This window comes from Mytilus trossulus, chromosome 9 (genome assembly GCF_036588685.1).
Source record: "Mytilus trossulus isolate FHL-02 chromosome 9, PNRI_Mtr1.1.1.hap1, whole genome shotgun sequence".
Lineage (NCBI taxonomy): Eukaryota > Metazoa > Mollusca > Bivalvia > Mytilida > Mytilidae > Mytilus > Mytilus trossulus.
Genome location: NC_086381.1, coordinates 45,144,561 through 45,168,385, shown reverse-complemented (window position 1 = coordinate 45,168,385; position 23,825 = coordinate 45,144,561). Strand labels below are relative to the sequence as shown.

The following is a 23,825-nucleotide window of genomic DNA, read 5'->3' as shown; positions in this document are numbered from 1 at the left end:
TACGATAGTGTCGCCACCTATCCCATTAAAACCGGAAGTATATATATTTTTTATTTTGGGATGTAACAACAATCCACGAAAATGACCTGGGAACGATCTGTCTGTTGTTTAAGAGTATTTACTGTTATTGTAACTGCTATCTTATGGGTAGGTTAAGAATATTATGTCATGCAAGACTCATAGGATGGATGCCATTCTACTAAATAAAAGAGCAAAGTTTCCGTCTGTCCTGCATAAAATTATCATAATGAAACTTTGAAAGAAAGAAAACATTAAAATTGATTAATATATATATTTAAAAAAATATTTCAAGAAACCAATCATAGATTTCACTGACCATTGTGTCAACGGTTAGACAATTTGCACGAAGGAGTGTCTTTTTTATAAAAGAGGGACGAAAGATATCAAAGGGACAGTCAAACTCATAAATCTAAGACAAACAAAAAAGAATAAACAACACGAACGCCACCAAAAACTAGGATTGATCTCCGGTGCTCCGGATGGGTAAGCAGTCTTCAATCTTGCTCCACATGTGGCACCTGTCATGTTGCTTACATGTATGTGATTACAAATCGGTAAATAGTCTAATTCGGTAGGTCACATTCATGAAAGGGGAGGGGATTGTAGTTACGACGTAAGGAACATATGGACCATAATTTGGTATTCGGCCTTTGGTTTCCTTTTTTATAAGTTCTAAAAATTTAACTTTTATTCTGTGGTTTGTGTTGGTGTTAGAATAGTATTAATGGAACAATTGAGTTTTTCAAGAAAAAATAATACATTTTGATTCACCGTTTACGTGACAGGAAACCAAACAGGAAACCAATCTGTATTTTTCTTTATTTTGCACAATATATTTCATAAGACATAAATGAACACCATTACTACCCCTACAGAAAAAAAAGTTGAGGGCCAGTTGATGGCCATGTGGCGGACAGTTGAGGGCTAGCTGTTTTAAGCAAAATAGTTGAGGGCTAGGTGTTGAGCATCTTAGCTCAACTCAAACCTGGCCAAGCACTGTATGTTGGATAGATGTCGCTCAACTGGCCCTCAACTGAAGCTGGCCTTTAAGTTGAGGAAAAGTTGAGCAATTGATCTTTGATTTTCATATAGTTGAGCAAAAGTTGAGCTTTCAGACTTTGAAATTATTGTAGTTGAGCAAAAGTTGAGCATTCAGACTTTGAATTTTTTGTAGTTGAGGAAAAGTTGAGCGTTCAGACTTTGATTTTTTTTTTTTATAGTTGAGCAAAAGTTGAGCAATTAGAAATATGACCTGGTGATATAAATGTTATGTGCCATCTGTTTTATATGTCTTTAGTGCAAATGGACAGGAAGTATAATTATAAATGTACACAAAGTTTGAGGCAAAATTAAGGGAAGCACATGCACATGTTTTCAATTTTATACATTTTTCTGTATTTTAACTTAACTAAATCTTTGACATAAAGATAAAAAACAAACAGTATTTCTTTTATTATAGAACATATAAAATATTTAAGATTTAGGTAATTAACAGTTATTAGTAGGGGTAAATCTCAACGTGATCACACTGTCACAATACCCAAAAGAACCCCAAACATTTAAAATTTGAACTGGGTTTGAGCATGCACATGGCAAGCAAAGATGTCTTAGAGCTATCATGAATAAAATATAACTTTTACAATGAATGTAGAAAAAAAAAGTTACAAATAACTGTATTGACATTGAAAAGTGCAGTGTATTCTTCTGATGACATGACTCTTGAATTTAGGAAGATTGATGTTTAAACACATATTCTGGATACATCTGTTGGTAAGTTCATTGGATTATATTTGATTACCACCATTTTGAAAAAGTGTATAATAATGCTCTTTTAGGTCAAAATAGTGATATTTATAGTGTTTTCTTTATAAACTTAAAAGAGTGAAGAAAAAAATGAAACAATATATTTATGCATTAATTTATATATTGTCAAAATGTGTAAGACAGGAGACATGTTTGTTTTATTATTAAGACAATTTGTTTTAGAAAGTATAACTAATAAAATAAGAATATTCTAATATTATGAATTTGGTATAAAACTAGAGATCTATTTTTGTTTGCTAGATAACTTCTAAAAAGCAAGGATATAGCATTTATGTAGTCTGTTGTGAGTTAAGATGTTTCAGCAGTATTTTGGCTATAAAAATACACAAATACACAATTTAAATATGTTTTTCTACAATGTGTAGTCATCAGTTTGCAATTACCACATAATGCTCAACTTTTTAAGACCTAGCCCTCAACTTTTAATGACCTGGCCCTCATCTATTGGCCACCTAGCCATCAACTTTTAATGACCTGGCCCTCAACTGTTGGCCAGGTAGCCCTCAACTCTAATTGCTCAACTGTTGGACACCTAGCCCTCAACTATGATATTTTCTCAATGTTGCTCAACTCATTTGCATAAAGTTGAGCATTGATAGTTGAGGGCTACCTAATTTGCATGGCAAAAATCCAGCTATCCCTCAACTGGCCCTCAACTATTTGCTCAACTGATGGCCAGCTAGCCCTCAACTGTCCCTCAACTGTTAGCTCAACTGGCGGCTAGTTGAGCAATGCAGTTAGCCTAGTGATCATTTTTTCTGTATGGGTAGTGTTACTTGCTTCATGTTAATATTTAAAATCTATTTTCAATGTTAAATAAATGGTTTTTTTTAAACGTGACAGGAAACCATAAGAAACCGTAAGCATTTTTTAAGTTTTATTTTATTGCAAAATCTGCTTAAAATAATCTGAACAGTATACTTTTTCTTAAAATCCATCTTTAATGTAACAGTATTATATATAAAACTCCTAAATATGTCATGGCTTGTTTGGAAAACAATTAGTACAATTTATTCAGAAATTTCCATTTTTTCTTCATTGATACCAATGGATACAAGATACCATAATCATGATAATCGTTGTATCTTGATGTTTAAGCCAAAAAATGTATTTATATTTGGTTTTGAAATTACAGTTATATACATGTACAATTTATTCCAAATCATTGGCAATGTAACATTCTTTAAATCCAGTAAAGAAAAAAACTTTTAACTTGGAATTAAAATCTTTAAAATAGGCACAATGTGATACTTGTCACCTGTACACCATCTACATGGTTTCCACATTTTAACCTACTTTAGTGGGCTAAAATCAATAAAATACTTCCTTTTTTTTTTGTGCTTATTGATTACAAATATTTCCAGAATAATCAATAAAAAAGAAAAAAAAAGATACGTTTCAATTTAAAGTGAGCAAATGTTTACTTCTGATTTCAAAATGGCTTCCCAAAATTTCCAAGATACGTCACTTCAGGATAGTATAAATATCAAACTCTCTAAATTTTGATGGTCCTGAAATTCTTGAAGTTCTATTTATGTTAACTAGAAATTTGGGTCTGCCAAGTTTTACTGAATTTGATATTTTATACTCTCCCTGAAATATTTGGAAATTCTGGGAAACCATATTTAATATACATGTACATGTAGTAATATAAGTCATGTAAGTAGACACCTCATTTCATGCTTTTAGAAAAGTTGTTCCAACTATAAATGTATAATGAATTTTCCCTCTTTTGATTTAGTGTTATTTAAAAAAGCAATGTTTTTCTTTTTCTTTATTTACATGTACATGTACTTTTACTACAGGAAAATTACCCCAAGTCCATTTTGTTCTTTCTTTGAACTGATCTTTCCAATACATGTATTTGAAATTAAAAGGCATTGATCATGATCTGAGATCAATTAACCAGTTAATCACATGATCGAAATTGTACAGCTAAACACCAGAAATTGTAACCACTTATTAACAGTAATCATGTAATGCAGACCTGCCAACTTTTGAAAATCTCCATGGGGGATTTAGCGCGCGACAAGAATTTTAGGGGTAACAATTTTATCAACTTTTCTGTGAGCATTGTTTTTTACTCCTAAAATAGTCTAAGTTCTCTTCTTTTTTCTCTTGGTTTACTAATGATGAGCTTGTAGGCCTAATTGATTTCTTTTATTTGCATGATTCTTAAACTATTTATTAAATTATAAAATTGACAAAATAACTGATAAAATGGCATTAAAAATAAAGGATTCAAAGTAGAGACCCCCCTCTTCCCCCTCCAAAGACCTTCTCATCTATTAACCTCGACTCAAAACACCTAAAACTACATGTCCTAAAGTAAGAAGGATGAAGACAGATTTTGATTTAGTCAGGCTTACTCATGGTCTTATCAGTATCAATGAGAAAATGGATAACATTTGAGTTATCTTTCTTTGTATTCAGAGGTGCTCTTACCGGCGGAGGCTTATACAGTAACACAGTAGAAGTGTAAACAAAATGGCGTCGATTTTAAATGAACAGACACGTGTACGATGTCTGGTTTCTAAAATAAAACAGATTTCAAGATAAACGATGTTTTCTTGAGAGTTCATTACAGTTCTCCTCTTTTTATTAATTATGATTTTGCTGTGGAACTACGGCAAATGTTGCAAATTGTGCTTGTATGATAAATTGATTAAAATTGAAAGGCTGTTTGACCAAATTTGTGTATACAAATTAATTTTGAGGACCCTTACGACCCATTAGGTAATCTGATTACATACAACCACTAATTATGACACCTGTTGTGACTGTTGATTAGTGTGGGGTCATTAACTTGTCATAATATGTCCCCAGGTAAAAGAATTGTTTTTTTTAAAATTGATCAGAAAAACTTCCAAGATTGGTAAACAATAATTTTTTCGGGTATATTTTTTGAAAATCGGGATTTTGACTAATTTTACGATCCCGATATCGGGATTCGGGTTGAGGGGTAAAAATCGGGATGATACCGCGAAAATCGGGATAGTTGGCAGGTCTGGTAATGAAATAATCGTTAAGGTGGTGCTGTACTTAACACTTTCACTAAAATTAATTTGACTGATTATATAGCAATTTGACAAACACCAATTATGATCATTGAGAAGCTTAATATTCCCTTTACAACACAACATAGCTGACTTTAAAGAGTTATCTCCCTGTAGTGTTACATGTATATTAGGTTCCACCTTAATGATGGAAAAATAGACAAAGAGCAAAGTGTCATAGACATGATAGAAGTGTTAACCTTTCTTTAAATATTTTGGGAATGATTTACAGTGTATTCATGGTATTGAACACTTATAATCTACCCATTTCATGAAGTTTATGCACCTTTTTATTCTCTAAGGTGAAAAACTCTGGGAAATAAATAGGTCTTTTTTGACAGTTTGAGATCTGCCAATGACACCATTTTGTTTTTTCATTAAACTGATCCTTTCCATAGTTGACTAAAGGGCATTGATCTTGGAAACATTAACCAGTTGATTATGTGATCGAAATTTACAGTTAAACACTGAAAATTTGAAAATTGAAAAATATTAGAGCTGATTTATATATTTGATTGGATAGTGCTGCATTCTGTCCAAAAGAACAGTGCTGATATGTGATAGCGCTGAATACTGCAGCGCTAAAACGACTTGGGGAGAACACTGGGCAGACTTGAAAATGTAAAGTATTGTGCTATATGTAAGTAAATACATGTAGGAAATTGTTTCAATGAATTGCATAATATATTTACATGTCCATCAAATGTACATGTATATATATGATGCTTCACTACATGTCAAATCATGTCAATATCTCCTTTTTCAAAATCAAACCATCAAAAGTACTTTAGGTTAATGTTGTTCTCATGATTTTCATAGCATGATCGAAGTATTAATCACACCTGTATGGATATAGGCAAAATAGGAAATGATCCTCATGATCATGACTGAAAAATTCAATCTACATGTATGATAAAAGTCAAACAAGCTTTTTGGAAAGCTTTTACTTGGGTCTGAAAATAATAATTATTTTACTATAATATCAGGAATTGCTTAAATGAATTGAGTGATGCTTCACTACATGTTCATTGTATTTTGTGTACTTATTCAAACTCTTAAAATAATGTTGTAACACACCTGTACGTGTATGACAGTCACATGACTAGCTTTAGGCAAATTAGGAAATGATGAAATTGAAAATGACAGATAATGTTAGGTGAAATATACAAATGTACATCATGGTTGTAATTAACATGACATTGTGATGTAATAATATGGGTTATTGATTTCATTTAAATTGGATAAACATCAATAGGATATCCAAATTAATTTGTTATTGAATTGGTCATATAATCATGATAATATATAATGACTGGTATATTATGGTTATTGTTGTTAAAGTGATTACATGTATTCAATTTGTTTATACTACATGTACATTACAGTCTGCACGGTTAGCCACTTGTCCAATGCCCCAGACTAGTAAACATTGATTCTTACCAGTGAAAATTTTATAATGTCAGATACATGTAGGGACAGATTTTGATATTTAGTTTCCAGTCTATCATGACTATCATGACTATTATATACATGTAGATGGAAAAAATTTAGGCGCAGACTGCCATTATCATGATTAAAGAAAAAAAAAATTGCAACAACTGTGTTTTTTAAAGGGTTTCTTGCAATTGACTGTCAGAAATAGATTTTCTGTGTAATATTAACAGTCATTGACAGTGTTCATAGACAATGTAAGCTTAACATGCTTAAGTGTCTAACAAAGTACAAACTTCAAATTACTGTTATGCAGAATTTATGGTGCCTAAAAACCTGGCTTCCCTGTTTTAAATCATGTTAAAAGCATAAGCTTAAGTTATGCACAATAGAATTGTCAGTATTCAATGGTATACTTAGGTAAATATATTATAATAAACAAATAAAAATAAAAAAAGTAAAGTTATTACATGTAATGATGCCAATTTGAATTTTCATATGTCACAATTTCATAAAATGGGATCTTCACAAGTACATGAAGTATAATGTCCATCAACCATAAATTTAAGCTACAATAGAATTAAATCACTTAGTGCTTACTCTAGCGATTTATCTGAAATGATCTGTACTACTTTTAAAATAAGGAGATTATTAAAGAAAGACAACTTTTACTTCCAACATTTGTGTGCACTTTATTTATTTTACTTTAATCAGTGATTTTAAAATCACTCATTAAAGTAGGTCCCCTGACTGGTTAAATAACTGTGCTATAATTGAAAGATGAAGTAAACATTTGTTTTTGTTTTGTTAGCCATTGGTCATGATTATCATGATTATTTGCATTTCTCTAATTTTTGTGCTATTTTCATATTTCTTGATCGGTGTGAGAAAACTATTTCTCCTGACTAGCATGACTAGTGAAATGATAAGTCGAAATTTGATAATGATGTCAAAAGGTTTTGTTTTCTTCTGAATTTTCCTATTGTGACATCATGAAAAAAGCCTACACTTAAACTTGTGTATTACGATATTTCTCCACTCTCGACAGTGAAATTTTAATTATTTAAAAAGCTAGGAAAGCCTTGCGCTGTGAATAATAAAATTTAACCGTCTCGAGTGGAGAAATATTGTAATACACTTGTTGCAGTGTAGGAATCTATATGTAATTGCATAACCCCAAATGAATTGAAATCCAAAGAGTTCCCCTGATTAGCCGAGGAGATATTAAGCTTATGATTAAGATTGCTCTTTAATTTACTTTTCATGTACACAACATGTACATCCTAGATTGTCACACTTGACAGTAAAATAACATTGATCAAGCTGAACAAAGATAGACGATTATTTCAGCATTTAGTTAACTTTCTGCAAATTTTTATAAAAATTTTAGATGAAATAATGAAATTTAAATTTATTTCATGCACAATGTACATGTACAATGTATGTTAGGCCAACACAATTAATTCATGTGTTAACGTTTCTTCCCTAATACACACAAGCACTGATTAATTCAGATTAATTCAAATTAATTCAGACTGATTCCCTAGTACATTGTAATAGCAAGCAGCAAAAAATTGTTTGTAAAATAAAATGATATTGTCTACATGTACCTACCTTCCCTATAATTTTCAGTATGTTAGTGCAACACATGTATTATGTTGTTTTTTTGCTCAATAAATTATATCAATTGATCTTTTTCAGTTATTTGGAGGTGGCATTGTTGGATTTTGTCTATGGGTATTATTAGATTTCTTTATCAACCAGTATGTGAAGTCAGCGGATGAACTGAGAACTGTTTTCGTCATAGTCCATGTGATAATAGCAGTGGGCGTGGCATTACTCATATTTGGTATTATTGGTATATATGGTGCAGCACGACCAAGAAGATGGGCACTTATCATGGTAAGTATTACATAAACTTGAAGATGTGGTACAATTGGCCAAGTATTGAAATAAAGCATTTTTTAAAGCGTTTTGAAATTTTTGGGGAAGTACCTTGACTAAGAATGCAGGAAAGCATATAAGACACAGATCAATATGCTCAATAAATTGGGATATTTTGTCAAAAATTGGTGTTTTAGTAGGAAAATTTGTTTTAAAGACAAATAGAATCCAACTTTGAAATTGTGAGATTTGGTTTTGGAATCTTGTGCTCTATTTATACAATACATTTAATACATGACTTTTATTTTTGTATGTTTTCAAACTTTCTGTTTCTGTTTTCAATTTTCTGCAATCATGACACGAGATGTCCTCTTTATCTGTGAAGTCAACAAGAATTGAATAAAATACTTTGAAATATATATTACATGTATTAAAGAAAATTCAATGAAGAATCTTGAGAAAACAAAAAGGTAACATGCCTAAGTGCCTGTGAACAATGGTGAAAATGTATTCATTCAATTTTATTTCACTCTTTTTTAGTCATAAAAATGTTAAGGATGAGATACTGAAGTTGTACTTAAATATGTGCATTGTACATGTTGTACAAAATACCTGCGACAAATTGTTTAGTACAGAGTTCTTTAACTTTTTTACAATGTTATAAATACATGTTACATGTACAATGGATATATATTTTATTTGAATAAAGTCTCCTGGATTGGTATTTTGAGACTTAAATGATGAGCAATATAACAAGTTTAAACAGAATAATCAATACATAATTTTAAGACATGCAGTCAGGGTTACTACATGTACATGTACTACTTGTTCAAGTTATTTTTATTTACTTGAAAAAGTAAAAAAAAATATACACATAATTTTATACATGATATAAGTAAATAAATAATGTTTGAATATTCTCCCCTTAATTTTCTCAAAAATTTACTTGTATTTAAGTAAATTTTTCTTACAATCCCACAAAAGTTCTCAAGTTTTGAGATGTAAATTCATGCCTTTAATGATTATTCCCAGGTTTGCTGATTTTTTTTTATTAAAGTTCAATGTTTCATCTCATTAATTCAACAGAGAAATTGATTGTGCAAAGATCTTAAGTATTTCTTCTTCAAGTAATAAAAAATAACTTGTACATGTACATGTAGTACCCCTGACTGACATGTTTAAAAATAAAATAAAAAATAAAATTATGAATTGACACAATAGACAATGCATGATAGATGAAAAATTCAAGTAATTTGAAAATGATTTTTTTAAGAATTCAAACAGCTCACCCCTACCCATTTTTTTTTAATATTATATACATGTACATGATAAAGTAAGTACTCTGAGGGTGTGTTGCTGACTACATACAAAAAAAAAGAAAAGGTTTATTTACATTTGCTTCTGAATATAAAGTTTATATGGTTAGACACATTAATTCATCTTAGTTACATGTATGACATGTATGTACACATATTTTTTTCTAATTTTAGTTTTTAATTTGTCTGGTTTGTGTCACACTGACTCTTCTTGGAGGAACAATATACTGCTTTTTCTATCAAGCTGAAGTAAGTATGAACAATGACTATCCATAGTTATATGTTTTATCACATTACTATGCAGGCTAAACAACTTATTTATTATTATAACCATTTTCATTCAGTTGCCTTATTTAACATGATCAGTAAATATAAATATAATTTCTGATTTATGTTGACAGTAACATACATGATGCAAGACCTACCTTTGCAGGTTTTGCTGTAAATTCTTAAAAAAATATGTGAAAATCTTGCATTTTATATATATATACATGTATGCAATTTACATTTTGTTCATTAATTTCCCCAGAGACAGGAAATTTACACATTGGTTCCAAAATTTCCAATTTAATACAGTTGAAAATTTTAAGTACCTGCATGCATGACATGTACATTTTCGGCCTATATCAGTAAAACATATGACCATAATTACAATTGAATTTTAGTGACCTTCCAATTGTATGTAAAAGTTTTAAGTGGCAAGTTAAGAAGCACTTGAAACAAGAGGCATTCAACTTTGGATATATATCACTAATGTTCTCATTATATTAAATACTAATTTAGAAACAAAGGTGCAGAAATGTATAAAAAGGATATGCTGAAATGAGAAGGAGGATGTGGTTTATGTATCATGTTACATCATGTACAATTTAGATATTTAAACAAGTAGAATTAAGTGTTATTTTACAATTAATATGCACTCACTACTGCACAAAGATCCATTGTTATAGCTAGGATTTAGGCGTACATGCTAAGATTTGCACACTTTTAAGATGAGGGTTATGTGAGCACACTGCAGACCAGCTAACTAAATTGGGTATTCATGGTATTTAAGAACACTTACAATATAAGAGGAGCATTAGATTATATTTTGTTATAAATTCCCCATGGAATTTTTGAAAAGTTTGCAAAACATATGATCTATTTGAAATAACCTAAAAAAAATGTGGTGAACTCTTTTAGAAAAACCTCTATACATGTATGGGTTATTCAGTTTTAATGTTGTTTTTCATAGACAGAAAACATACCACAGTCATTCCTTTAGAAGAGGACACTGGTGTTTAAAGGTCACCCTTGGGACCAGAGAAAAGTGACCTTTTAAGAGCAGTGACCTATGATTTGAAAATTCATAGGTATTATTTAAGACTGATTAAGAGTGACGTTTTGTCAAATGAGCACGATTTTTTTTCCATTTCAGATCAAGCAAAGTGTTAAAAATTCTCAGCTTATGTCAAGGATTGTTAGGAAAGAATATGGTTCAAATAGCGCTGTTACCAGTGCATTCAATTACATGCAGAGAGAGGTATATATCTTAGTATGAGTGTTATGATGTATGACCATTAGGCATTCTAAATGAAAATATTAGTCATTAAGATTGTGAATTTACTGTGCATTTGTTTATTTTTTCATGGGTACAAATTTTGAGGTAAAGATTGTATGAAATGCAATCAAAACCTTATGAGACTGACCTGATATCTAAATCCTCCTAGGACACAAAATAAAGTGTATTGATCATAACATTCTATACATCCTATCCATGAACATTTCCAGAAATTAATTGATGTAATATATGCTCAGATATTCAAGGCACAAGATGATGTTAAACATGTAAAGAAAATTACATAACTTTTAACAAGGTGCAAGAATCTAATATTTGTTCTAAAAATATAAATGATGTCATTGTTAAGATAATCTTTATAAATTGGAGTTATCTTCCTTTGTCTAGAATAACTTAATTGCTGTTAAATCAACTACAACTAATATAATATTTAATTTTACTTCCCAAAGATAAATTAAAACAATCTTTACCCTCAGTGCTTTCAAGCACTTTGATTGTGGATTTAGAAGAGCCTGCTTTTTTGTGAAAATTTGTTTTTTTGTGGTTTTGTCTAAGTTAGCAAACAAACCTATTGCAATTCGTTGAACATTTGAATTTGATGTCCACGGGTACCCAAGAAATCCAGGAAAATTGGTATCCAAGGAATAATAATAAATTCAAAGGAGTTCTGCCGTTAGGTTAAATGGGTTTTCTGGTAGTGAAGCGATGATATAAAAAATAAAATGTGGAGAACTGGATGGTCGGAGACTGAAGTCATTTGCTAGTTAATGCATGTTTGATATTGGTGATTTTTGATATTACTGCTCCCTGGTACTCTATAATATTTCCTGGATGACCTATGAATTATTCAGCCAATGCTGTTAAAATATTAATGTAATTGCCATATTGATGACATAATGAGGGGGTCTCCTTGGGGGGGGTTCTTCTCCCGGATACTGCTTACTGTTTTGTCAGATTTGTTTATCCAGCTTACACTATGCATGTAAGCAGTTCCCCTTTTTTTGTAATTTCCTGTGTCCTGCCAGACATAATTTCCCGTTTTCACAGCACAAATATACTTTCACATGTCACGCTTAAATGCAAATAAGATTCAATAATGAAGGTGAAGTACAATATTGAAGATTTTCATTTTACCATTCAGGAGTTATGGTCCTTGATCAATTGAAAAATTGCATTTAATGTAGTTTCAGTGCAATAACAGTAAGATAAAAAATAACATACTACATTGACCACAACATAACCATAACAGAAATTTACCAATGAAGTTAAAAAAGGTACAGCTGCTCATATATCCAAATTATAACTAAGTTGATGTAATGAAATTAACAAATATAGAACATGTAGAATGTGTATGGAGTATGAATTTAGTATCTGTTCTAAAAATATCAAGGCATTAGGATATTTGATATTTGATAAGGGCTATACCATTGACATGTATATGAGAGGGTAGGAAGGGACTTTCAAAATATCCCTACAACCCAGAATCATTTTTTAGATAACTTTCCATAATGGTAAAAGAGGCATACTGAAAAAAAAACCTGATGACCCACTTTCACTAATTAAACTTCCCTTCCTATCCGTTCACAAACATAGCCTTAATGATTTCTTATCTTTTTTATGACAGCTACATTGCTGTGGAGGTGTCAGTTACACAGACTACAGCGAGTCTAACTGGATAAGTACAGTCTGTTCAAATGAGCAAAACCCAGAAGTTTGTGACAAACATGGTAAAGGAAAAGTACCATTGTCTTGCTGCAAGAATTCTTATTATTATGAAAATCAGGTGGAACATTATCAATATTGTTTAATGTATATTGAAGACCAATCTGGTGCTGTGCTGACTAAACCAAACGCTGACATGTATCAGAAAGTAAGTGTGTGACTTTTTATTGATAATTGTTAAATGATTTAATTTGTTCTACTGTAATCATGGTAATTCAGAAATTATTGCAATGTTTTTATAATGGCCAAAAAAAATGGGACAGGGTTATAGTTGCAATAATTTAAAACTTGCAGATGTTTTCTTAATATTGCAAAATTTAAAAATTTTAGTCAGGGTTGGCAAAAACACGTGTTTTATGAGTATTGCCCAACCCAGTGGGAAATACTGTGAAAATCCGGGTTTTACTGGGTTTAAGTGGGTAATATAAAATATCTGTCTGATTTTTAAGGAGGATTTTATGAAACACAAATCTTATACATTTAATAAAATATAGAGAGTCTTATAACAACAACACTTTACGGACTGCTGCATAAATTTATTGATCGACATGTTTCGGTGCCTAGGGCACCGTCATCAGGATAAAAACAATACATAAAATCATGTTGAAGTACAAAATCGGGTTGTTAAAATTTAAACGTCACAATGTTGCAATGGTAAGTAACGTTATTAATAGCAACGTACTGAAAGTGAAAGTGAAAGTTCATTGTAAGTATGTAAATAAACTATAAAAAGAAATTAAAAAAATAAAGTGTTTTTTTTGTGAAAATGTTTGTTAAAATTATTCTGCCAACATGTGTTTGTCCTCTTGCATCGTGGAAGGAATAATACAATAAGTTGTCAGGCTGTGACTGTATAGGTTGTGTGGTCTGAGTGTTCTGTTAACTTTCTTCCCCAAAATAGACGACATTTTATCAGCAATTCCGTACCATTTCGACTGGCTTCCCTTGGCCAGAGGTACTGCTTCCAATCGCGTCAGGAATGCATTCCTGACGCGATTGGAAGCAGTACCTCTGGCCAAGGGAAGCCAGTCGAAATGGTACGGAATTGCTGATAAAATGTCGTCTATTTTGGGGAAGAAAGTTAACAGAACACTCAGACCACACAACCTATACAGTCACAGCCTGACAACTTATTGTATTATTCCTTCCACGATGCAAGAGGACAAACACATGTTGGCAGAATAATTTTAACAAACATTTTCACAAAAAAAACACTTTATTTTTTTAATTTCTTTTTATAGTTTATTTACATACTTACAATGAACTTTCACTTTCACTTTCAGTACGTTGCTATTAATAACGTTACTTACCATTGCAACATTGTGACGTTTAAATTTTAACAACCCGATTTTGTACTTCAACATGATTTTATGTATTGTTTTTATCCTGATGACGGTGCCCTAGGCACCGAAACATGTCGATCAATAAATTTATGCAGCAGTCCGTAAAGTGTTGTTGTTATAAGACTCTCTACATCTTATGTTTTTTATCATAACGACCCTGCATACCCTCGGGTATCCACTTTATGGACTCTATCGTACTACAGACTCACCAGGCGTTGGTTCACTTTCGTTTGTAATTTATTTAATTGTTTTATCGTGAACCCCTGCATTCCTCTTAAGGAACCGCCGTTGCAACCAGCGCTAATCATACTAGCCATTCGCACAGAGTAAACAAAGTTATATTTTATTGAGGCACCCACAGGAACCTTCCGAGAATGCTGCCATCAACCACTAGAAAAGAAATAGATAATAACGGACCATCTTAACCTAAAACGAGCCTTAAGGAGGAAAAGAACAGTGATAGGAAATTGTTTTTCTCTAATAGAATTCATTTGAAATTAAATGCACCCGATTTCGTATTCTTCAAATTCAATCTGATGCTCCCGAAAATATGTTAATCAAACATACAACAATGTACAACCCTCGAGATACAACCATTTTTACAGATAACTGGCCATTCCCGATAGTTTGATGAACGAACACATAGTTAAAATTCAACATAGACTAGTGATATTTATACTTTGTCCTTTACTCTCGGCGACCGAAACATTTTACAGCATTCCTGACGCGATTGGAAGCAGTACCTCTGGCCAAGGGAAGCCAGTCGAAATGGTACGGAATTGCTGATAAAATGTCGTCTATTTTGGGGAAGAAAGTTAACAGAACACTCAGACCACACAACCTATACAGTCACAGCCTGACAACTTATTGTATTATTCCTTCCACGATGCAAGAGGACAAACACATGTTGGCAGAATAATTTTAACAAACATTTTCACAAAAAAAACACTTTTATTTTTTTAATTTCTTTTTATAGTTTATTTACATACTTACAATGAACTTTCACTTTCACTTTCAGTACGTTGCTATTAATAACGTTACTTACCATTGCAACATTGTGACGTTTAAATTTTAACAACCCGATTTTGTACTTCAACATGATTTTATGTATTGTTTTTATCCTGATGACGGTGCCCTAGGCACCGAAACATGTCGATCAATAAATTTATGCAGCAGTCCGTAAAGTGTTGTTGTTATAAGACTCTCTACATCTTATGTTTTTTATCATAACGACCCTGCATACCCTCGGGTATCCACTTTATGGACTCTATCGTACTACAGACTCACCAGGCGTTGGTTCACTTTCGTTTGTAATTTATTTAATAAAATAGGTACACCCTATTTTGTTTGTCTAGCATTTGTCTAGATTGGCAAACGGTAAACATGGTAAATAAATAGAAAACAAAAATAACATAAATGACAAAATCGCAATAATAAATGCACACAACAATTTCTGAATTTACAGTATTGAATTTGTTCTTTAAGAGACTGTTATTACCATTTTAATCGTCAAGAGCACATTTTATTACATTCTTTCATCAGGTTTCCCTCCTCATACTTGCCCTTTGCTGTGACCAAAGTTCTAAAAACAGGTCTCATAGTTAAGGTCTATGGGAAAGTATTGGTGAATAAGTGTCTGGCAAGTCAATAATTTGATATCAGTATATCATCATTTTCAGCATCTGAATTATTTTAAATAATATGTGGTATGACGTGCCAAAGAGATAACTCTACATCCAAGTCACAATGTGAATAAAGTAAACAATTATAGGTTTAAGTACAGCCTTCAACTTGGAGCTTTACTTACACTAAACACAAGCTATAAAGGACCCCTTAAAAGACTAGTGTAAAACAATTCAAACAGGAAAACCAATGGTCTAATCTATATAAAAAAACGAGAGACAAGAAACATGTATGAACCACAACAACAAACGACAACCACTGAACAACAGCCTTCTGGGGCTTGTTTATGAAAAAGTTGAATAAAGATGTCTATGCGACAGCAAGCTAACATCACCAATTAGTAAATAAGTCTCCTAGAAGTCAATGCAGATGTAAATGGTCTTCAACAAAAGAACTAGCCTATACCATATACCTAGCTCTTAATTATATAATCACTCTGAATCTAAACGATCTTTTTTTTTCAAATTATCTGTTATATTCATTCAACGTATTCCACTGCATTTATTGACAACGATTGTCAGTTTTCCTGCCTTAGATTGGTGTTTCTGTCCGTGCACTCTGATCTTCTGGCTTCTGTTCAGCATGTTGGTTTATTACAACATTGTACAAAGCAGGATTAATTCATATTACATTAACATTTTCTCTTCCTGAATATGCATATTTATTTGCTGTTGCACATTAAGCAGTCGTCCATTGTCCATGTTGTCATCATCTACAAAATCTTAAATACAAAAAGTATTTTTTTTATTTTTTGGGGTTAACTAATCATGTTTATTGTAACATTTATGAGTTACTGTTCTTATCAAAATCTAAAGCATGTTCCCATTTGCTATTTTTTTTCTTTCAGTTTGACATGTTTGATGTTTCTTTAATTTCAGGGTTGTAGAGAGTCCATAGTACAGTTTTTAGAGGACACAGTGCTCTCAGTACTTGGAGTGGCATTGTCAATATCAGTACTTGTGGTAAGAATTTGAGTAAACATCATTAACCCTTTCGCCAGCAAGTCCTTGTAGCTTTATTTGGCTTTTTTAACTTTTTTAGATTCGAGAGTCACCGATGAGCCTTTCGTAGACGAACACGCGTTTGACACATTTACAAAATTTAGTCCTGGTATCAATGATGAGTTTATTTACCGGGATTCAGGCTTCTGACAGCTGAGGATATGTCCCTGTTAACTGGGATCAAAATACCTCGCATATATTTCCCGCTGAAAAACATTGCAAAAAATTTTAACTTTCTTTTTACTCAAATTTGGGGAACAATTTTTGTTCAAATTTTGAAGATTTAGTATACTTTTTAAAACTAAAATGGTGCAGTTCCATTAAAGATAATACTGGGAGTTCCTGGAAGTCATTGTCTTAAACTGTTTTTTTCGTGAAATGCATGATTTTATATAAAGAAAAATATTTTATTGCATAGAAGTATTTTTTAGAATGACTATACATTTCACAGTATTTTTTTAATTTATCATGTTTCAGGTCTTGCTGTTAGCCATTTGCTTAACATCGGCCCTTATCCACAAACTAAGAAGGCCACCATTGATGTCAAACCATGACGATGATGTTGTTTACGAGATGGCAAGAAGCCAAGAGAAGTCACCTTATCCAACAAGAGGCCCATATGCTAACTTGTACAATAGTTAAATTAAAAGTGTGTCGCATTTAGTCACCATTTAAAGACTATAAAAACATCATTTTAGGTAACACATTTATGTTACCTTATGTCAGAAGAATTCCCATTAAGATAGATCTGTTATGCATGATTGAATTATTATTGTAAACCAACTTATTTTTGCAAGCAATTTATTTTGCTCCTTTCGCAAATAGAAAAATAACACGATTATAATATCATGCAAATACATAAAACTTGGATCTTTCCTCATTTAGCTACATCAATCAAGTTTGAAAACAATAAAATTTAATCACTGCCAAATGAGCTGGTAACCTTTAAACAAGAAATAAAGTGTCAGTGAAAAATGAGTTGGTTAATAGTATTTGTGAAAGATAATACAAAGTTTGTGTATTATTGTTTAGAATTGAGAGATTGAGTGAACGTGAATTTCAATACTAGTACTGTTATTGTCATTTTTCTATTAGGAGATGTAAATCAGTCATAAAATTTCACAATAACTTGAATTGGGTCCAACTTTTTAAAAATTCAGTGTATTTTAATTCATAGAAACTATGTTAAACTGTATAATTTTTCTCTGTAATTGTTCAATTCTCTAATTATTCTGGTTTTCATTGAAGTTATTATGTAACTATACAATTGATTGTTAATTACATGGTGATTAAACATTTCAAAAAAGAAAGAAATTAATTAAATTTAGTCTTTTTAAAAGATGACACAGTACATATAAGAAGAATTAGTCAATAATAAGTCTTTATTATTGTTGACTTAGTATATGTGAATGAGGAACAAGTAATTTCTTGTAAAGTTAGAACACCATTATTGGATTTTTTGTTGTAAAACCTGAATTTGAATGTCAGCTTAATTAATACTTACACAGTACTGCTATGAATCCAGAAGTCTTTGGGAATTCCTCAGAAATATTTGACAATCTACTGGTGCATGTAGTAATTGGTGATAACTTTAATGTGACAATCTAGCTTCTAGTCAATGATTGTGAGATTTTAAAAAATGGAGTTATTTCCCATTTTTATACTTATATATTATCTCCGTTTTTGTATGAATGTTTGAAATAGTTTGATATAAAAATAAATAATTTTTCTATTATTTTTTTTTACTAATCTTTCTAAAATGATTTTGATATATGACTTCATTTTGGAAGTAATGATATAAGTTGGTCTTTGATATTGTTATATAAATTTTGATTAAAAATCTCTCTCCATTAGAGTTTGTATGGGATACCAGTCTGATAGTAAAAATCAATATAAATCTTTTTTGTATTTATCAAAATGATGTTTTTTTCACTCAAACAGCTCCTAAAATTTTAGGAACATTTTGTTGTGCTGATTTTTAAATGGAATTATGTTTGGACCAATAATAAAAACTGTATTGTGGACCAAATTTCTGGTGAACCATCCATGACCTTTGTGAATTTTGTTAATAGTGCTTTTTTATTTCTTTTAGAAAACAGATTGCTAAGTGCATTTATTTTAAATTTTACAGTCCGATATTGTTTTAAAGGAAGAAATATAGAAAAAAAAATGAATCTTTCATTAAAATTCCTATGGTGGCCTTTTACAAGCCTTATTTTTTTTAAATTCACCCTCTTTTTCCATTGGCTGTCCAAAATTTGCCCTTCATATATACAAGTCCACATGGCTCTTCAGAATTTGTTTAATATCTGGTATATTATGTAATGTGCCTTCGTTCTGAAATATTTGCCGCTGGAAACTAACAACAATCAATTAATTAGTACATTGCTCATTAGTTTTTTTTATCTGAAAAAGCATAGAAGGTAATAAATAAAGAGTACCCACCTAAATATACCAAAAACTTACTTATAAAAATATAGTCTTATGTACATTACTTTTCTGACACAAATAATGATATGATACTGCACAGGTTGATTGGCTAAAAGTTTAAAAAAATCTAAGCCCTCTCCAATTTGTTGACAGATTAAAAAACAAAACCTTTTAAAGTAGAAGTGTACATGATTTAAAGTTGTAGATGTGACATTTATCATGCATTTCTTATTTCTACTATTTTGTACATTGTACAGTATGAATTGTATAGACACATAAAATTTTCTGTCATTTTAAGATAACTCTGATTTTTGTGGGATTTCGGCTCAATTTTTTCACTAAATTTATTTCTTTGAGAAATCTTAAATCAAACAGAGTTACTTACTTTCGCTTCTGTTTTTTTTTTTTATCCCACCATTGAGGTGCTTAACCAAAATTAATTTAAAAAACCATTTAAGCATAATTTTCAAATAGTATTTTGTCTCATTGCAAATAAATCATTCCAACATTTTTTTTATATATTTTTATGTCATATTTGTTAGAGTTCATCTATTTTTGTTGTAAGAATGTTTTTGATAAAATAATTCAAATATAGGAAGAAATAATGCACTGAAATTTACAAATTTTATAAAAAGTACTGCTTATGCATATGAATGTATATGTGTAAGGACCCTTAATTTCCTGGTTTATATAAAAAAAAACATTGAAATTTGAATGTTGATTACAAATTTTTTATGTGCATAGTAATTGCTTTTGTTAAAAGCTGTTTTAGCGTTTCATATATCATTAACAAATCTGATAATTACCTTATGTTGGAAAATTTTAAATGCAAAACTATTGAAATGTTACCTTGAACATAATAAAGAAGTAGAAAATAAATATTGCGAGTTATCTTCCATCTCTTGGATGAAAAAATTTAAGATTATTATTTTTAAATCACACAAGCTGAATTTAAAGAACTTTTAGTAAATTCTGAATTGTGATTTGAAATACGAGAAATTTGTAATTGCACACCTGATGGAGAACAAATTAAAAAAATTAAGTGTTTTTATGAAGCTGATGCAATTAACCAAAAAACCAGGTTTCTGAAGTAGAGGAACAATTTGCCCTTGCAAAGAAATCATTGCATTTATGAGATTATAATTGTTGTTTGGAGTAGTTTATTGATCATCTACTCTTATCCTTTTTATTCAATAATATTTGAAAGACAAAGTTTTAAAATGTTGAAATACATATACAGGGATCAAATTACATGTGCAATCTGTTCACATATTCAATTTGCATATGTTTCATAATTGATATTATTGTATTTTATATTCGTTAAAAGATCTGTTGTCTCGCCATAAAGATTATATGTTTAAACAACACAACATTGATGTAACACACTGTTTACACATAAAAAAGAAAGTATGGTATTTTTCACTCATTTTGTGTATTGTGCTGTTTATACATCATAGTATGTTAGCTTTTCACTCATTTTGTGTATTACGCTGTTTATACATCATAGTATGTTAGCTTTTCACTCATTCTGTGTGTTGTGTATATATGTTGTGTATTAACGACTTTTCCATAACTGAGAATAATTTGTAGCAACAAGTTGACCAAAGTATTTATTTTTTACAAGACATTTTTAAAAATTGTAACTTTACTTGAAAATGGTTCTGCAAAAAAAATCACTTGAGTAGTATGTTTAGTTTGCTAGATGTAATATTCATCTTTTTTTATAAATTTCATGAAGAAATTAAAAAATAAATATTAAGTAGGTTATTTGTAAGCAGTAGGCATTATACAATAGGAATTTTCTATTCTATGATTTGTTTTTTTATTATGGACATTGAAATGGGATGGATAAACAGCCTTCAAGCCCTGATTCTTACAAAGTGGTATACAGAATAATTGTTTATACAGAAGGTTGTAACACATTTATAAGTTTTGCCTGAGAAGCATCAGTTGTCTAATTTACATTCTAATAAAAAAAAATAAAAAAATGTAGAATAAGTTCTATGAAAAAACTTCTTAGATACAGAAGCGGAATCAGCAAATTTAAAAAAGGGGAGTTCCCAACCCTAGATTAAGATTGGGTTCTAACCATATGTCCCAAATCAAAGCACTGATTGTTAAAAGAGGTGGGCTCAATCCCACAGAACCCCAGACAGCCCTGATTCGCTACTGAGTAATGAAGTAATGAGTACATAATCAATAGTTGTTTTTCCGTGGTGTGTGATGTTTTAGGTTGTAGTTTTAAAAACTTTAACATTTTGTGAGTGAATGTAGTTCATGGCTGTGCCATACAAAATAATTTAGTGATATAGTAGATTTTCACGGTATTTGGAATTCTACATTTTTACATTATAATTTTAACCATTGTGTTGTAATTGTATTAGGGGGATGACACCCTTTTGGAGATTAAGGGGATTAAAAAAAAAACCAGGGTATGTGTGATAAAGGGGATAAAACTGAGAATTTTAGATACAGAGGGACCGGGAACAAATTTAAAGCAGGAAAAAAACCCAGGTAAAAGTGGGAAATGAAAAAAACAACTAAAAATTGGGATTTTGAAAATGAGCACCCTTTTTGTCATCCCCCTCTTGTATTTCATTTTTGTGATAATATGGATATTGTCTCAATGCTTAACTATTATTTTATAATTAACTTTTCACCAATGATTAGAAACGATTAGAAAACATGTAACTACACATGTTAAACATTGTAAATTTATCATCATTCATATATACGTATACAGAATCAGATGAAAGAATTGGAAAATCAGATATCTGTATAAGCCTTAGAGTTTGTTTTGATATGTTTTAAAAAGTAAACCATTATTATATGATAATAAAAAAACTGCTTCATGTGAATTTTAATAATCATCTTTATGGATTATTACAAATAAATATTTGTGTTTGTTATAAAACAAGTTATATTTCTTAGTCTAATCATCATGATTTTTTAAATATTTTATGTGCAATATTTGTTTGTATGTATATAGCAAAGCTTTATAAATGTTTTAGATTATATTGGTGCAAAAAAGGTAAACACACTGAAAGGAGAATACTTATTATTAAAACAATTTCATGAATAAATTTTTCTATATAATGAACAGTTTAGTTTACAAAACTGATACAACAAAAGACAACTCCTCTATATATTTGTGTTCCATTTTCACTTTTAAATATTTTTCATTTCATCTTATAAAACTTCTGTTAAATTCATACAAAAACTATTACTTTTGGTAAAAAGGAAATGAGGTTTAATGGTCTTAAGAATATTTCATTTAGCAACAAGACATCTATTATCCATATGAAACCAAAATTATCTTTAATCTTTAAAAATATGTTTTAGATTTTCTGATAACGTGTAAGGTAAGCATTTTTAAATGCTAGCACCAGACTCTTGCAATATTCTATACTTTATGTTTGGCTTCATACAGATACATAATATCATTTTATGACATTATATGAAACTTATTATGAATACTTATTGCTCAGCTGCAAAATCATGACTTAATTTTAAAGTAGACATTCTGAATAACAAAGACTTTTATATACTGTGGATTCATTAATATTTGTTGGATACCAATTTTCGTGGATTTCGTGGGGACAGGGGAACCACGAATTTAAATGTTCAACCAAATACAGATTTTCCTAAGGAATGTATGCAGAATTTGCCAAAACAACAAATTTACATATCCACGAATATGCAAGTTTTCATCAATCCACAAAAATTGATACACACAAAAATAAAGGAATCCACAGTATACATTTAGCAGTATTGTAGATCATTGCACATGCCATTTTTTGCATAATTTAGAAATGTGATGTAAATGTCTATAAAATAGGACTTTAGATTTAAATATTTTATGTCTTTTTACTCCATTCTGTATTTCCTAACAGTGAGGAATAAATATATCTGAGTATAATTAAATTTACTGATATATTTGTAAACATGACCAGAAGAGTACTAGCTACACTCCATGAAGCAAATGCATAAAAATTTCATGACAGATATTGCAAGGGGTTCCAATTTCATGTTCAAGATGTTTGAAATTTTAAGAATTCTGCATTTTCATTAAATGAATATTATTATATAATTTATTGGAAATTACTGATGGCATTTTATAAAAGATACTTTGTATTAAATATTTTGTGCAAATTTCTTAAATTTCTTTTTTCTGTAAATTATCATTTTTAAAATTGAACATGTTTGATTTATAGATGGAATAACTTTTTTTACACAATACAGGTTGTACATTAAACACATTAATCTTAACATTGTAAGTCATTTAATTGTATTGTCCATTCATATTTTGTTAATAGTTTTTTGATAGACTGTGTAGTCATTAGTTTTACAGAGAAACAAGATAAATAATTTTATATTATGTTGTCATAATCGTCATTAAAGAAAATTCTATTTAAACCTCATTGTTCTTTTATTAATCAGTAAAACACTTTTGAAGTTGTTAAAGTGGTGACTGTAAATGTTATTGTACCATTATATCTCTATGACAAAAAGCAATCCATCGATTCAAAATTATGGCTATAGATTCTCATGCTGTG

At 30.4% G+C, this 23,825-nt stretch overlaps 1 protein-coding gene across 1 annotated transcript; it reads left to right on the top strand.

The window, feature by feature from the left end:
* Positions 1-23,685, top strand: LOC134682985 (tetraspanin-3-like). Its single transcript, XM_063541958.1, has 7 exons — positions 1-147; positions 8,034-8,234; positions 9,707-9,781; positions 10,950-11,054; positions 12,715-12,960; positions 16,717-16,800; positions 17,317-23,685. Exons 1-7 carry the CDS (start codon positions 82-84, stop codon positions 17,479-17,481), a joined length of 942 nt encoding a protein of 313 aa, XP_063398028.1. The 5' UTR covers positions 1-81; the 3' UTR covers positions 17,482-23,685.
* Positions 23,686-23,825: the final 140 nt, after the last annotated feature.

Excerpts from the sequence above, each read along its gene's own strand:
- LOC134682985 (XM_063541958.1), top strand. The coding sequence starts at position 82 with ATGACCTGGGAACGATCTGTCTGTTGTTTAAGAGTATTTACTGTTATT. Across the intron at positions 8,235-9,706 it reads GAAGATGGGCACTTATCATG|TTTTTAATTTGTCTGGTTTG; the intron begins GTAAGTATTACA and ends TTCTAATTTTAG. Across the intron at positions 11,055-12,714 it reads TCAATTACATGCAGAGAGAG|CTACATTGCTGTGGAGGTGT; the intron begins GTATATATCTTA and ends TTTTTATGACAG.